Here is a 12611-nt window from a genome sequence, read left to right as displayed (position 1 = left end):
TTTGGTTTGCAGCTAGCAGGACGACGGAATCGCTCGGTGAGGCATGATCGCGCGCAATGCATAGACCAGCACTATTGTGGGGAGACCGAGTCCATCACCCCGTGCCGTACCTCCTCGACCATTGCCCCGAATCTGCATGTATGCACATGGATGTTCCCTTTCGTCGGCTCGGACCATTGTTGCTGTTCATTCTGCCTTTCTGTTTTGTTTGCCCACTCTGTCGCACCCCGTCGTATGTACGGTTCGGTTCACTTTTCAGTTCCCGTGAGGCCCTTTGTTGCTTCTTGTACTGTTCAAATTTGCATTGGAAAAAATCCGCTTTACCATCGAGCGGGACACATACACACAGTGCGACACTCGCTGACCGTACAACTTTTAAGCAAATTGAAACCATCATCAAAAGCATCGATACAATGTCCCATCGGAGCCATGTCCGATCGCTCATGGATGGCGTTTCTTTCTTCCGTGCCGCTGCTTTTCTAATCCTATTTGCATATTTGTCAGAAGATTTTCCTGCACTTGGATGCGTTGAAAGTGCTTCTCGAGTGCAGCGTGTGTCTGCGTGTGGGTCCGGGAAGGACCGTTTTCTTCTCCACTCGATTTGGTCAGCCTTTAAAACATGCGAAAGATTGTTGGTTTAAGCAGGTCCATCATTGTGCGACCATGTGCTGTGCTTGTGATTGAATGCAAAAGCCACCAGCTGCACTTTATAAGCCTGGGTAGGGTATTTTTTACTAGGCATCTTCGGGTCGGTAATGTTAATTGATTGATGGTCATTTTTTAGCAATTGGGTAAGATAAGGCAATAGGTAAAAAGAGGCCTGATTTAGAATTTCAAATATGTAGCATTCTTTATGATGTTCCGTTTGAAAGACATTGAAAGATCATTGAAAATTGCTATAATTTCAATATTACTGTTTGGTTTTAACAAATAAACACTCAGGCACGCAGATAAACAAATGTAACTGAATCATTTATTGCTTGTCTTTACAACAAAGAATACTTTTTCAACCAAATCAAACCATAAAAATTTGTTTTTAAATGCGAACTGCGATAACGGAGAGCAGTGCCAGGTTCAAAACTCGTATCCAGCTATCGAATAATTAGGTTCACAGAATACACCAACGTGAAGCAAATGAGGCCAAGTGAGTAAATAATAAAAACGAAAAGTAACTTAAAAATGAGTAGTTTTCTTACACCGTTCGAATTACGAGTCAATTATGTATGAACTGCACTTCCAACAGATAACAATGTTGAAATGAATATCTTATAAATAATGTAGAAAGTTGTTACATTACCACATTACGAATTACACCATTTATATCAACCTCTTGGGAGTTGTGACCTACTGCAGTAACTGCCACAATGACGTCATCCGCCAATCCATCAACTCGGACTTTCTGACGGATGACACAGACGCTTATCACGCCGGCTCTGTCCAAGTAGACGACCTGTAAAGACTTTTCGAGCACGGTCGTCTAATGTCATTCACAGGACATGACAAGCTACTACATTATCCTTCCATACATACGGAGCTAAAAATCCTTCTAACTATCCTCTAAAACACGGGCTAGAAGTTTTCTTCAATATCATAGATAAACAAAAAACAATATTGTTTTATCATTGCACTTACTATACGATGGCCAAACTTTTCATTTGTTTTATTTGCTTCTTTGCATATAATTTACAAGTCCATAGTTTATCGGTTGGTTTTGACTATCGTTCTTCTTACTTTTATAAACTTTTTTATCTTTTCAGAAATAGTTTTATAAATAGTTTGCTATTATTTGTTATTTAAAAATGTATTGTATCGAATCCAGGCCCATAATTTGTCAACGTTCTTACTCTAGAGTCGCTCTGTCAACATAAAGTGTTTCATGTGAAACGATAATCAACAAATGTTGCACACAACAGTAAAAATCGTGTCATTTCAATTATTCCCTATTAAAATCTAATAATTCTGCAAATTTTCCTTTTATTAATCTGCTCGGTGTGTGACTGCCAGCATTTGTTCCAAGCCATTTGAGTGGGATACCCCGGTAACAGATGGTTCGGCAAAGGCGAAAGAATGCATCGAACATGGCAAATAAAAAATAACAAACAAACACCATTCCAATCCAATTTTAGCACTTATTTCAGCATTTATGTTGGTTCGCTGCTTCGATAATATGGTTTCCAGTGGGAAATCAATTTTCATCCGTTCTGTTTTTGTTTCACTAGCTATGCTTAGCGCATTGGGTGGGGAAAATGAGAACTATTTTCGATTACCCTGGTGCTGGCAGTGTTTTTAATTACATTGCCATATTTTTCATCGGTCGCTTTGGACCAATATGCACTTGTGCTCGATTCAACTAATTTCAAGTGGAAAAGTCGATTGCATTGCATGTTGAATGGTCTGAGCTATCTTTTTTTTTGCTTTCTTTTCACTTCTAAAACACACAACATGCAAATGCTGAAAATTTTCACTTCATCACAAAGCACATCCACAGATCACATATATTTCTTCACTCCAGTATGTTGGTGTTGATTTTTTCCTTTATCTTGCCCCTTATCGCAACCATCAGCAATCATACACTCGCGAGCTTATGTTTGATTATCTGTCAAACAAAAACGTTGTCAATGGAACTGCAAACCTTCCAGAGCAATTGAGCTTTTCTGTGTTTTTTTTTTAATCAACCAATGATTACCATTCATCACATACTGCTGATCGATAATCAACCTTTTAAACCTACCGTCCACTCAAAATGGAGCACGTGCGCATACATGCCATCCCGCAAATGCAGTCCACAATTTGGGTCATACATACACCACAACCACCCTTGCCTATCGAACCAACAACTAACGGCCTAAAACTTCATTATCTTCTAACCCGAGTAACTCCTCCTCCTGCGCCCTGATAAACGCTCCCACCGCGCCATACCTGCACAACCATTTCATCTTTATCAGTATTAAACGAGTAACGAACTGAAGCCATCTGAAATGCGCTACCGCCACGCATAACCGATTACTGGTCAATAGATCCGTGATCCTCGTACTAGCCAAGCCATGCCTGATTTATGGCAAGAGCATGTTAATGAATTTGCTGCTAAATTGTTTTTCGCGGCATGGCGTACGCGTAGAAACGGAAGCGGGAAAACATGCAATATATTCGGTATGCAATAACGGTGCACTAAAATAGGCCACCGGGAGAAGAACCGACACTAATCCCGGCGTTATTAGTTACAGCTAATGCTTTTCTCTTCTGATTTAAGCGCGAGTGAGTTTTGGGCTAGGATGGGTAAAAGCTACGCGATGGGTATTGTATTCAATGTTTTAGGAGATATTGTTGTTGTTTCGTGGTATTAAAATATGGGGCCCTGTTGAAACAAATATGATGTAATAGAAAAACGGAAAAATAGAACATAGAAAAAACACCATTGAAATTACATATTGAAATTTAAAATGTATATGTTAAATATGGAGAATTTCATTTGTATATAAATTATGTTTAATATTGAAATTACAAGGAAGATACTGTTTATGAACTAGTCAATAACAACAAAGAAAAGCAAGTTTTAAAAATATGTCATGCAATCAGTGCTAAATGTATAAATGTAATTGTTTATAATAGACGATTACTTCAAGATGTACGAGATAAAGATTACTCGTACATCATTCTAAAAATTTAACCATTTTCAAATCTGGTTTAGTTCAGGAATACATACACAAGAAAGACCACAAATAGCATTAAATATTGCAATAAAATTAAAATTTTTAGTTGTAACAAATTAATGAAAAAATGTTACAGTTTTTTGAAAATTACAGAAAACTTTTTAAATCATTTTCTTAAATAAAGTGAAATGCCAGGATAGCCGATAATTAAAACAACGAAGAACAGCGTAAAGTAACAAAAAAATATTCAAATAATGCAAACAATGCAATGGCATAATACTAAACTTACATCAACTGATAAACAAAAAACCTATCACTGCAAACTGACTATGTTACGCTCCTCGGAAACTAACAATTCCATCGATATCAAACGACCATATACTTGGAAGCTTCTGTGGAAGGGAAATTCATAGAAACAATTCCTCAAACAAGTGATCAACCATCATCGATGATTTCGTTTATGAGCGGCAACTACGAGGCGCAAGATAAAGGCGCACATTCGATCACATGAATGTTGCTAGGTCAAAATAAGCGCACTGGTTCTTCAGCTTCACTTATAACCGTACGCTGGTTAGCTATAGTTAATTGTTCTATAAGCTTACCGTATAGCTGGAGAACAACTGCCACATATAAAGCTTTTGTAGGTTTACTCTGTACCAGATATAATCCTTACCCATCTTGAGTATTACTGCTTTTCTTCCACTCTCAACGATTTTGCTAGCCTCATTGTTTATCATTTTCCGTTGAATTTTGTATCCCTTACTTTGTAAGTGCGCTAAAACACTGTCGCCGTTATCAAACCCGCGGTATTGATATGGTTCGTGGTTCTATTGGTCAATTGTGATACCGTTAATAACGTCTGCCGTGTAGCGTATAGTCGCGGACATCATTACGCGCCATCATCATCAACAGCCACCCGCTTCAACGGACTCCGTTAGGTGGAAACGCTGCCTATTGATAACGATTTCCCATCCCCTCTGATAACGAGTTGTCGGTGGTACCGAGCATGGTAGCGCACTCGTTTCCGTTGCGGCTATTACTAACGAGACCTCCGGTAAGTAGAGGCTCAGTATGAAACTATCCGTTGCGCGAACTGGGCGCTGCTGTTTGGTCGGAATTGCTTCAGGTGAGAAGTAACGACCAGTGAAGCCGTTTGCGTTTGGTTTGAGGAAGTCTAGATTAACCAGCACATACCCCGGACCGGTGGCGACGGTGTGACAAACAGTGGAAAGATGGCAGAAGGTGCGAGTGATCCTACCAGGCGCCGGTAGCCAAACTGACAGCCGATGTCAGTCTTGTTGTATTGCATTACGCACTGTGCATTAGTTCCCAATATGTACTCAGTTCGCAATATCGGCTTCATCTAACGTTACAGAGCACTCGCACGACCATGACCATCCCTCGGTGTTGAAGCGGCTGCACGGTACGTTTATGGTAATTGCTTGGCTGTTCTTCAACTCGCTCGGAAACACCGTTGCAAGGTAGCTGTTTGGCAAGTGAAATGTGACACCACCTTCCGATTATTCCTGTACTGCTGCAAAGCGTCTCACAATTCACATTTTATTGTAGGTACTTCAAGAAAACATGGACCAACAAACAGTATTTTGGAACACCGGTGTGGATTTTTGTAAGGCTCCTCTGACGAGAACTCCATCTCCACATTTATCTTGACTCGTTCTTTCTCGTCGCGCTACAGTACCACCGAGCCTACATGATGGCCTGCTGGACACTCACGTGCGCCGCCATCATTTGTATCTTCATCGATCTGGAGGGCTTTGAGGCACACGCGCATAGCATTGTTGGATTGACGACGTTCGTCCTAGTGTTCGTGCAGCCCATCCTGGCCCTAATGAGACCGCCCCAACAGCAGGCACAGTCCGCGATTCGAATCTTGCATCGTCTGCTAGGGCATGCAGCGTACATTCTAGCAGGTAAACCACCTCGCAACTGAGTTCTTCAACGCGCTCTACCACCACCTCGACTAATTACTCTTTGTGTGGTGTTTTTTTTTTAACCCACAGTAACGAACATGTTCCTGGGAGTTGGATTGGAATCGGCCCACATATCCTCGGTAATGTATGGTCTGGTCGGTGGGGCGCTAGGCGTTCACGTGCTGGCACATGTAGCTTTCAACGTAAGTTTCAACAGACCTTACCTGGCCCGAATAGAGTGCATTCATTACCGGTAATTTACACTCGGACTGTCCGTTTCACTCACTCTTTCTCTCGCACTCGTTCTCTTTCTCTGGGAAATTTCCCTATGGGTAGGTTCTCGAATATCTTGCCAGACAGAAGGGATCAGAACTGGACGTGAATAAGGATGCATCGGTAGGTATTTTGAGAGAGCAGGGTAGTAAGGTTTCCTCACCTACTGCTGCATTCAACAACATTAACCTCCACCTGCCACCAATGCCTTCTGTCTTGTATCATCCAATGCAACAGTTTTCACGCTGGAGGAAAACCATCCTGATGGTGCAAATGATTACACTGTACGCGTTCGCCATCGTGAATGTGGTATTCGTGTGGCGCGTATAACGAGCCACACACGATATGTTCCGGTAGCTTCATTCCTTGAATTACCCCAAAAGAGGAATCAAGGTCGCGCTCTACAATGTACCCTCCTTAACTGTGATGAACACACTTTTGTCTACTTACAAATATACGCCTGCACAAATGGACGGTATTCGGTTCACTCTCTTACTTATTCGCTTGTAAGCCAAATTCCACCAGCGCAAACACAACCAGCGGAAAAAGGTCGTTGTGGATTTGCGAGATAAGAATGCGGTGATAAATGATAAGCTTTCCTTATCGCTACACATTTATGCTTCTTGCGATTCGATTGTTTGCCGGCAGTCGCTTATCATCGTGCACCAGTTCAAGTGGGTGGCGAATGCATTAGCTCATCGAAGCTGTTCTGTACTGGGCTATGATAGCAACGATTAGTGCTTTAATTGTGCGGCATTATCTACCTATCAGTCGAATGTTAAGATTCGAAACATATATATGCAACAAAGTACGTTTAATGGGCAATGATAACAATCCCTGTAAGACAAATAAAGCACAAGATAAAAGGGTTTATATTTGATTGAAACCACCATGTTATCAAATTAAATGACTTTTTTATTAGTTATTATGGACTATTGGTGACTAATGGGTTTTGTACATATAAGGACTCATTGAAAACAAAGAAAGAACTACCTTTCTTATTTGTTATTAAATGTTATTAATTGTCCATCCGAAATGTTTCATAAAACCGTAAGTAAGATTAATCTAACCTCATGTTCGGAATCTGAGAGGGTTGAATAGTTCGTACAAAATGGGTACCTCGTGTGAAGGCAATGGGTTTTAATTAAGACCGATGAAGCAATGGAAAATAATCCTCGTGAAACCCAAACTATATAAAATCCACAAAAATTTCTTTAACACATACTTATTATTTATTCATTTACGTATTCATTATCATAAAAGAATAACATTTTGGAAAAGGATGTTCTGGTTTACCTAACACCCCGTAAACAATTCAGACTTATTTGCGCGGGTCAGTATTTGCGCTTATGTCATTCAAGTGCGCAGCCTACACTTGCCTTGCACTTGAAACCACATACTTAGCGACTTAATCTTATTTCCGTCTTTTCTTGTCTAAAATAAGATGTGTTCATGCTTTTATCTCTCTTATTAAAGATCTCTAAACCTAGATATCTGTTAGAAATCAGTGTCTAGTGATTGCAGCAATGCTACACATGAAAAACTAATAATAGGAAAGGTTATACATCCATTCAATTATATCATGTAGATACGACTCTTAATATAAGATTCGAGCCAATAATTTGGCTGAAATCCGTGCAATGCTGTACTCTATCGATGGTCGATCGTTGATCATGATCAACATCAGGATCACCGTGCAGATCCACACTGAATACAGGTGTGCAAGAAAAGGGCAAGGAATCGAGAGCAACCAATTTGAAATATTTGGAATTTATACCTCTGTTATCGTTACACCACAAGAGCAAAACCATTTCCAAGATGGCACACAGCCTGGTAGTTGCCGACATTTGTAAAGAAGCGATAGGTAGAAAACGAGAATACTTACTGTGGAAAATTAAAGGGAATAATTTCCATTAAAGGGAAGCAAGAACAGTTTCATGAAATTGATTGCAGTTATAGTTAGGAAAACGTTTCATGAAATTCTTCAACTAAGAACTGAACTTAAAACTTTACCTATTTACACTTACCTATTAGCAACATTTAAAATTTTTGCAGACTTATGATCTAAGGAAGAAAGTACTTATGGTGAAAGATAGTATTAGTGATGATTCTCAAGAAATGCCTGCTGAATAGAGAGCAAATCTGGTAGTGTCGTGGTTTCGTGGTAGTGTCAAGGAAGAATGAGTTTAAGGCCAGTAATTTGTTTGTATGGAAATTACTGGTTGGAGATCCGGAGTCTTCCAACTCTGGCTAGCTGACTCTGGCGAACCAAGGTTACAATAGTTTTTTTTTGCTTTAAAAGAAATGAATAATCAGATTACTAGAGTGCATTACACATGATCAAATAGAGAATTAAAAGAGAAAATTACAAACATAAGCCTATTTAGTAATAGTTTTTAATATATCTGTTATCCATTTAGTGTCCAACATTATTTAAAAAGCATAACCATATCTTCAAAAGGTTCAAACTTATAAAAAGTACGATTAATAGTTTTGTTTTTAACTAGGTTTTCCGGGTGCGTCAGTTTTAAATAAAAATCCTATTTTAAAAGAAAACACTGTCACACACAAACTTCTAGGTACCTTTTTGCTCACCATTAAATCTTAATGTGTTCACCTTCCAGTTCACCAGACCGCATCGAAACCGTGATTTACAGCATTTCTTTTCGTCAAGCCGCTTACTATGGTGTACAGCATCCGTACCTTGTTCCAATTTCATTTTCCCACGGCACAACCATTAAACCATGCTGACCTCGTCCCAGCCCAAAGCTCAAACCATCTGCATGTTAATATCCATTAAAAATGCCATCCCTCTACCATAACATAAAAACACTAATGTTCGTCAGCTTTTCGCGGGCCGTTCACAAGTTCACGTTCATTGCATCAACGTTCGGATGCCTGATGAGGATCAGCATCGTGATGATGATGAAGATGACTGCTGCATGTGCATTCGGTATTATATGAGGCTATATGAGCAGGCTACCACAGTCTACATCGTGCTCATTCCTCTCACACTGCTCCGGCAGCAGAACGACAGGCGAGGCGAACGCGATCCTGTTTTCTGAAAAGGATTATTATAATTAGATGCGAATGCAGTTTGCTTCCGCGAAGGAAATCCATCCGATGGCATGTGAAGGTTCCATATGATATTTACATTTCCAATTTATTTGCTAATCATAAGATGAGATTCTGTCGCTTTTTGTACTGAGTACTGTTTTTCAACTAGACTGTAACTTCTATGGATTATCTGTGTCGCAGTTATTTAATACTTAAGCAAATAATAAATGGTAAAAAAATATATGTCGAGAATTAAAAGTGCACTGAAACACCTCACTAGTGTTAGAAACCGTTACTTTCACATCATCAGATATTAAGCACAACGGTATATAACCTCATTTTTGTACACATGTACAACTGTCATGTTCAGCAAATAATGAAGTTTTGTGGTCCCGGAAGCTCCAAAACTGATGCCCGCATTCCCGACCACCCAACGTAGCAGTTTTCCGAACAAACTTGCAGAACAACATGATTCATTAGCTTTGAAAATCTGTTCTATTCCACCAGCGGCAGGTGCATCTTGCAAGATGATCGACCAAGATTACACACCCCCAAACCTTCTTGCCTTTTGCCGAGCATACGTGCCCGTTGTTGCATAATAACCATTGCAGCAGGGCGCGTAACGATGATTTACGCCTCGTAGATATGCGATGGCGAAGAGTTTACCACCTTTGTCTAACACCCGCCAAACCGCACCACACCGTCTGTTGCCGCAACGACAAAAAAGACCTATAAATTCTGACTCGGAATAAATTATAAGCCATATTCACAGGCCGGTTGCATCCCGCCAGGCCAGGCAAGCAACTGTACTGAAGTGTTCCATTTAATCCGAAACACGGTATTATTTCGCCTATAATGCTGATTTAAAACTTACCTACGTAGGTACGTGCGGATGGTGCTGGTATTACGTGTGCGAAGGAAAATAACACAGCTCATATCAACGGTTTACAACCTTGTGCCGCTGGATCCTTTTTACCGGCAGACGTGTGCAGAGAAAATCCTTGGCGAGCGAACGTACGGACGAACAAACGATGTTTATCTTTAGGGGAAAGAACTTTCCTACGCGGATAATGGAATGTGGCGCGGAGGGAGAGTATGACGAGGCCGGTCGGGAAATGCATGCCATCGATCGTATCTTGCCGTGGCAGTTTTAGGCGTACGTAACGGGCTTGATGCACGCACGACCCTTCACGTTGCGGTTTGCCGATTATGGTCGGGAGTTTTCGATGCACAATGAACAGTGCAGCACCGGTTGCATACATTTAGGGGGTTCCGATCCACTTGCATCGCTGTTGCCAATCCCAAACCGTGCAGTGCAAGTACTATGAACGAACAATAAATATGGACAAAATAGAACTGAAACTTACAATAATAATTCTAGCGGATAAGATGAAGCAAAACGTTGCCTTGCTGTATTTAAGGGAGTAGGAGGAACAACTATGAACTAATGAATTATATTAATAACTCATGTTAACAGGATCTGTTGGTTTCTCACAACTTCAGGAAACGTTCCTATTCTTCGCCATCTTTCCAGAACTGTTCTATTAAATCTGTGCCAGTTGCATTCAATGAAATGCTCCGCACATATTCCCACATCCATTATCAGCTCTTTGTCTGCAGTTAGGGAATATAGTGGCACTATCCCGGTACAACACACGAGTTTGCTAATCTTGCGCCTCTCACGTACCACGCCTTGTTCGTTTGTGACGGCTCAGTTCATATGCTTGATTCGGGTAAGCAACAAACCCAGAGCGTATGGTTCGTTCTGGCCGTAGCACTTGCACGGATCGGAATGCGACCGCTGTTAATTATCTCACCACCGATAAGTACCATCCGACGCCATTTTCCATCATCCACGCATCGGATGCAGTAGCTAGCATGGGGTGGATCGATGTGCGCCGATTGCGATTTACCGGGTGGCGTGATACGTTTCGGAGAATACTGCTGCTAGCAACAATCCAGCAACCACTGCTATGTCTGCCTCGCAAAGCCACAAGAATGGAAGGATTTTGTGGAACGATGCATACAGCTGTTTTCATCAACACCATCATCATCATCATCATCAATGGAACATAACGGCAACCTAAGATGGAATTATCAATTACATTTCCCATACGCAAAAAAACAATTCAATTGTTCTTCTTATGTAATATAATGATCCAAAAAGGAAATTATTGGCAACGATTTTTAACGACAGCTTTAAGCTTTGAATCAACCTATACTCCAGCCGACATTTGACAGATCATATATCTTCATTTTTACTACGTTTTGAGCATAAGTACGTTTGCGTTTATACCTAGAAGCATTCACAACATTTTCTTATTTTGTGGTTTGTGTTCCAATTGATGTATAAGTATAAAATTGTGTAAATTTAAATCAATATAAATAGTTTGATTGTAAAACCAGTTTAACGGGATCTAACAAAGAAGTATTACTATTTTTATTATTTTTCAATAACGTTGTTGTACATAATTTTATGTACATACATCTGCTAAATAAACGCTAATGAAAAAATATAGGCTAACTTCTAAGTTTGCTCGTAAACAACTAACGTTTTTAATATTTGACTCGTTTGCCAATTTGTTAATTTCATGTCATAAAACTAAAATATGAAAACAATTCTTCTAAAGCTTTTTTACTCAAACAATTTCGGTTGCTCCAAAAAGACAAACAAAAATACAAAACAATCATTTTCGTTAACGTTTTAGCAATGGCAACATTTATTATGTTTCAACTTAAATACGCTCCTGAAGCTAGCCTGCCATTCGCGAATGTGTTGCGTTTTGTCCTGCATAATACAGTACTGGTTGTTGTTTTCGCTTTATTTTCAAACTTGATTGTGTTTTGCTGAGGTTCTATAATCACCAGCGAAAGCCTACAGCACTGGATAGCTATTATTGAACAGCCGCGGGGGACAAACACAATAACACAACGTTTTCGCTACACCGGAAGACCGGAGGACGGAAGTAATCTTACACGAAGCAAACTTTTGCAAAATGCACACCGTTACAACTGTTCATGTACCCTTAAGGCATATCCGCACTACCTAAAGACGCGCGCACACACATTCTTCCTTTGGGGCTGGCTATGTTTTCTTTATAAATATTTCACATCTTAACTCTGTACATCTCGGGATACGGAAAAAAAAACATGGTTGCAATTTAGTTACGCACCGTTTCCCGCACCCAACGCCTTCCTTTTTTTGTATACTTCAGTGGAGGGATACTAGTGTGGGATCGATTGGACATTTCCTCTTCTTTTCGACAAATAATACACTTTCATAAAACTCTGATCAGTATAAAGATCGATAACGTTGAGGTAAAAGGACGAACAGATATGGGGTTGAAAGGTAACGAGAATGGGTTGTCGTGTGGGAGAAGGATTTGAAGAAAAAGAAAGCCTGTTATCTACAATATCGCTTAGCTAAACCTTCGCGTTATAACCTATTCGTTGTTGGTTTCATGTTACACTGCAGCTGTTCCTATATATGTCACGTGATTTGCGCTTCGAGCGTTAAAATTCGTGAGCTTTTCTACTATTGGCCCGCTAGAGTCTGCTCTCTAGAATAGTAATAGTACACAATCAGCCTAGAGTTTGAAACCGCTGGTTGGTTAACAGATGACGCGTTTGTTCGTTCTCGTGGTTGCTTGCACCGTTCAGCTTATCGCGCTAGTTTACCCACTTTCGATGGCTAATGCAT

The 12611-nt window shown here is 40.2% G+C and overlaps 1 protein-coding gene across 1 annotated transcript; it reads left to right on the top strand.

Annotated features, from left to right (window-relative positions):
* Positions 1–4656: 4656 nt before the first annotated feature.
* LOC128712678 (putative ferric-chelate reductase 1 homolog) lies at positions 4657–6184 on the top strand. The gene is made up of 7 exons (XM_053807565.1): positions 4657–4704; positions 4977–5131; positions 5220–5277; positions 5347–5581; positions 5672–5784; positions 5918–5977; positions 6092–6184. The coding sequence occupies exons 1-7, from the start codon at positions 4657–4659 to the stop codon at positions 6182–6184; spliced, it is 762 nt and encodes a 253-aa protein (XP_053663540.1).
* Positions 6185–12611: the final 6427 nt, after the last annotated feature.

The sequence above is a fragment of the Anopheles marshallii genome, chromosome 3 (genome assembly GCF_943734725.1).
Source record: "Anopheles marshallii chromosome 3, idAnoMarsDA_429_01, whole genome shotgun sequence".
In the NCBI taxonomy this organism is placed as follows: Eukaryota; Metazoa; Arthropoda; class Insecta; order Diptera; family Culicidae; genus Anopheles; species Anopheles marshallii.
This window is presented reverse-complemented; position numbering and strand designations above follow the sequence as displayed.

Coding starts and splice junctions, on each gene's coding strand:
- LOC128712678 (XM_053807565.1), top strand. CDS start 4,657: ATGGTAGCGCACTCGTTTCCGTTGCGGCTATTACTAACGAGACCTCCG. Junction 4,705..4,976: donor TATTACTAACGAGACCTCCG/GTAAGTAGAGGC, acceptor ACTGTGCATTAG/TTCCCAATATGTACTCAGTT. Junction 5,132..5,219: donor CTCGGAAACACCGTTGCAAG/GTAGCTGTTTGG, acceptor ATTTTATTGTAG/GTACTTCAAGAAAACATGGA.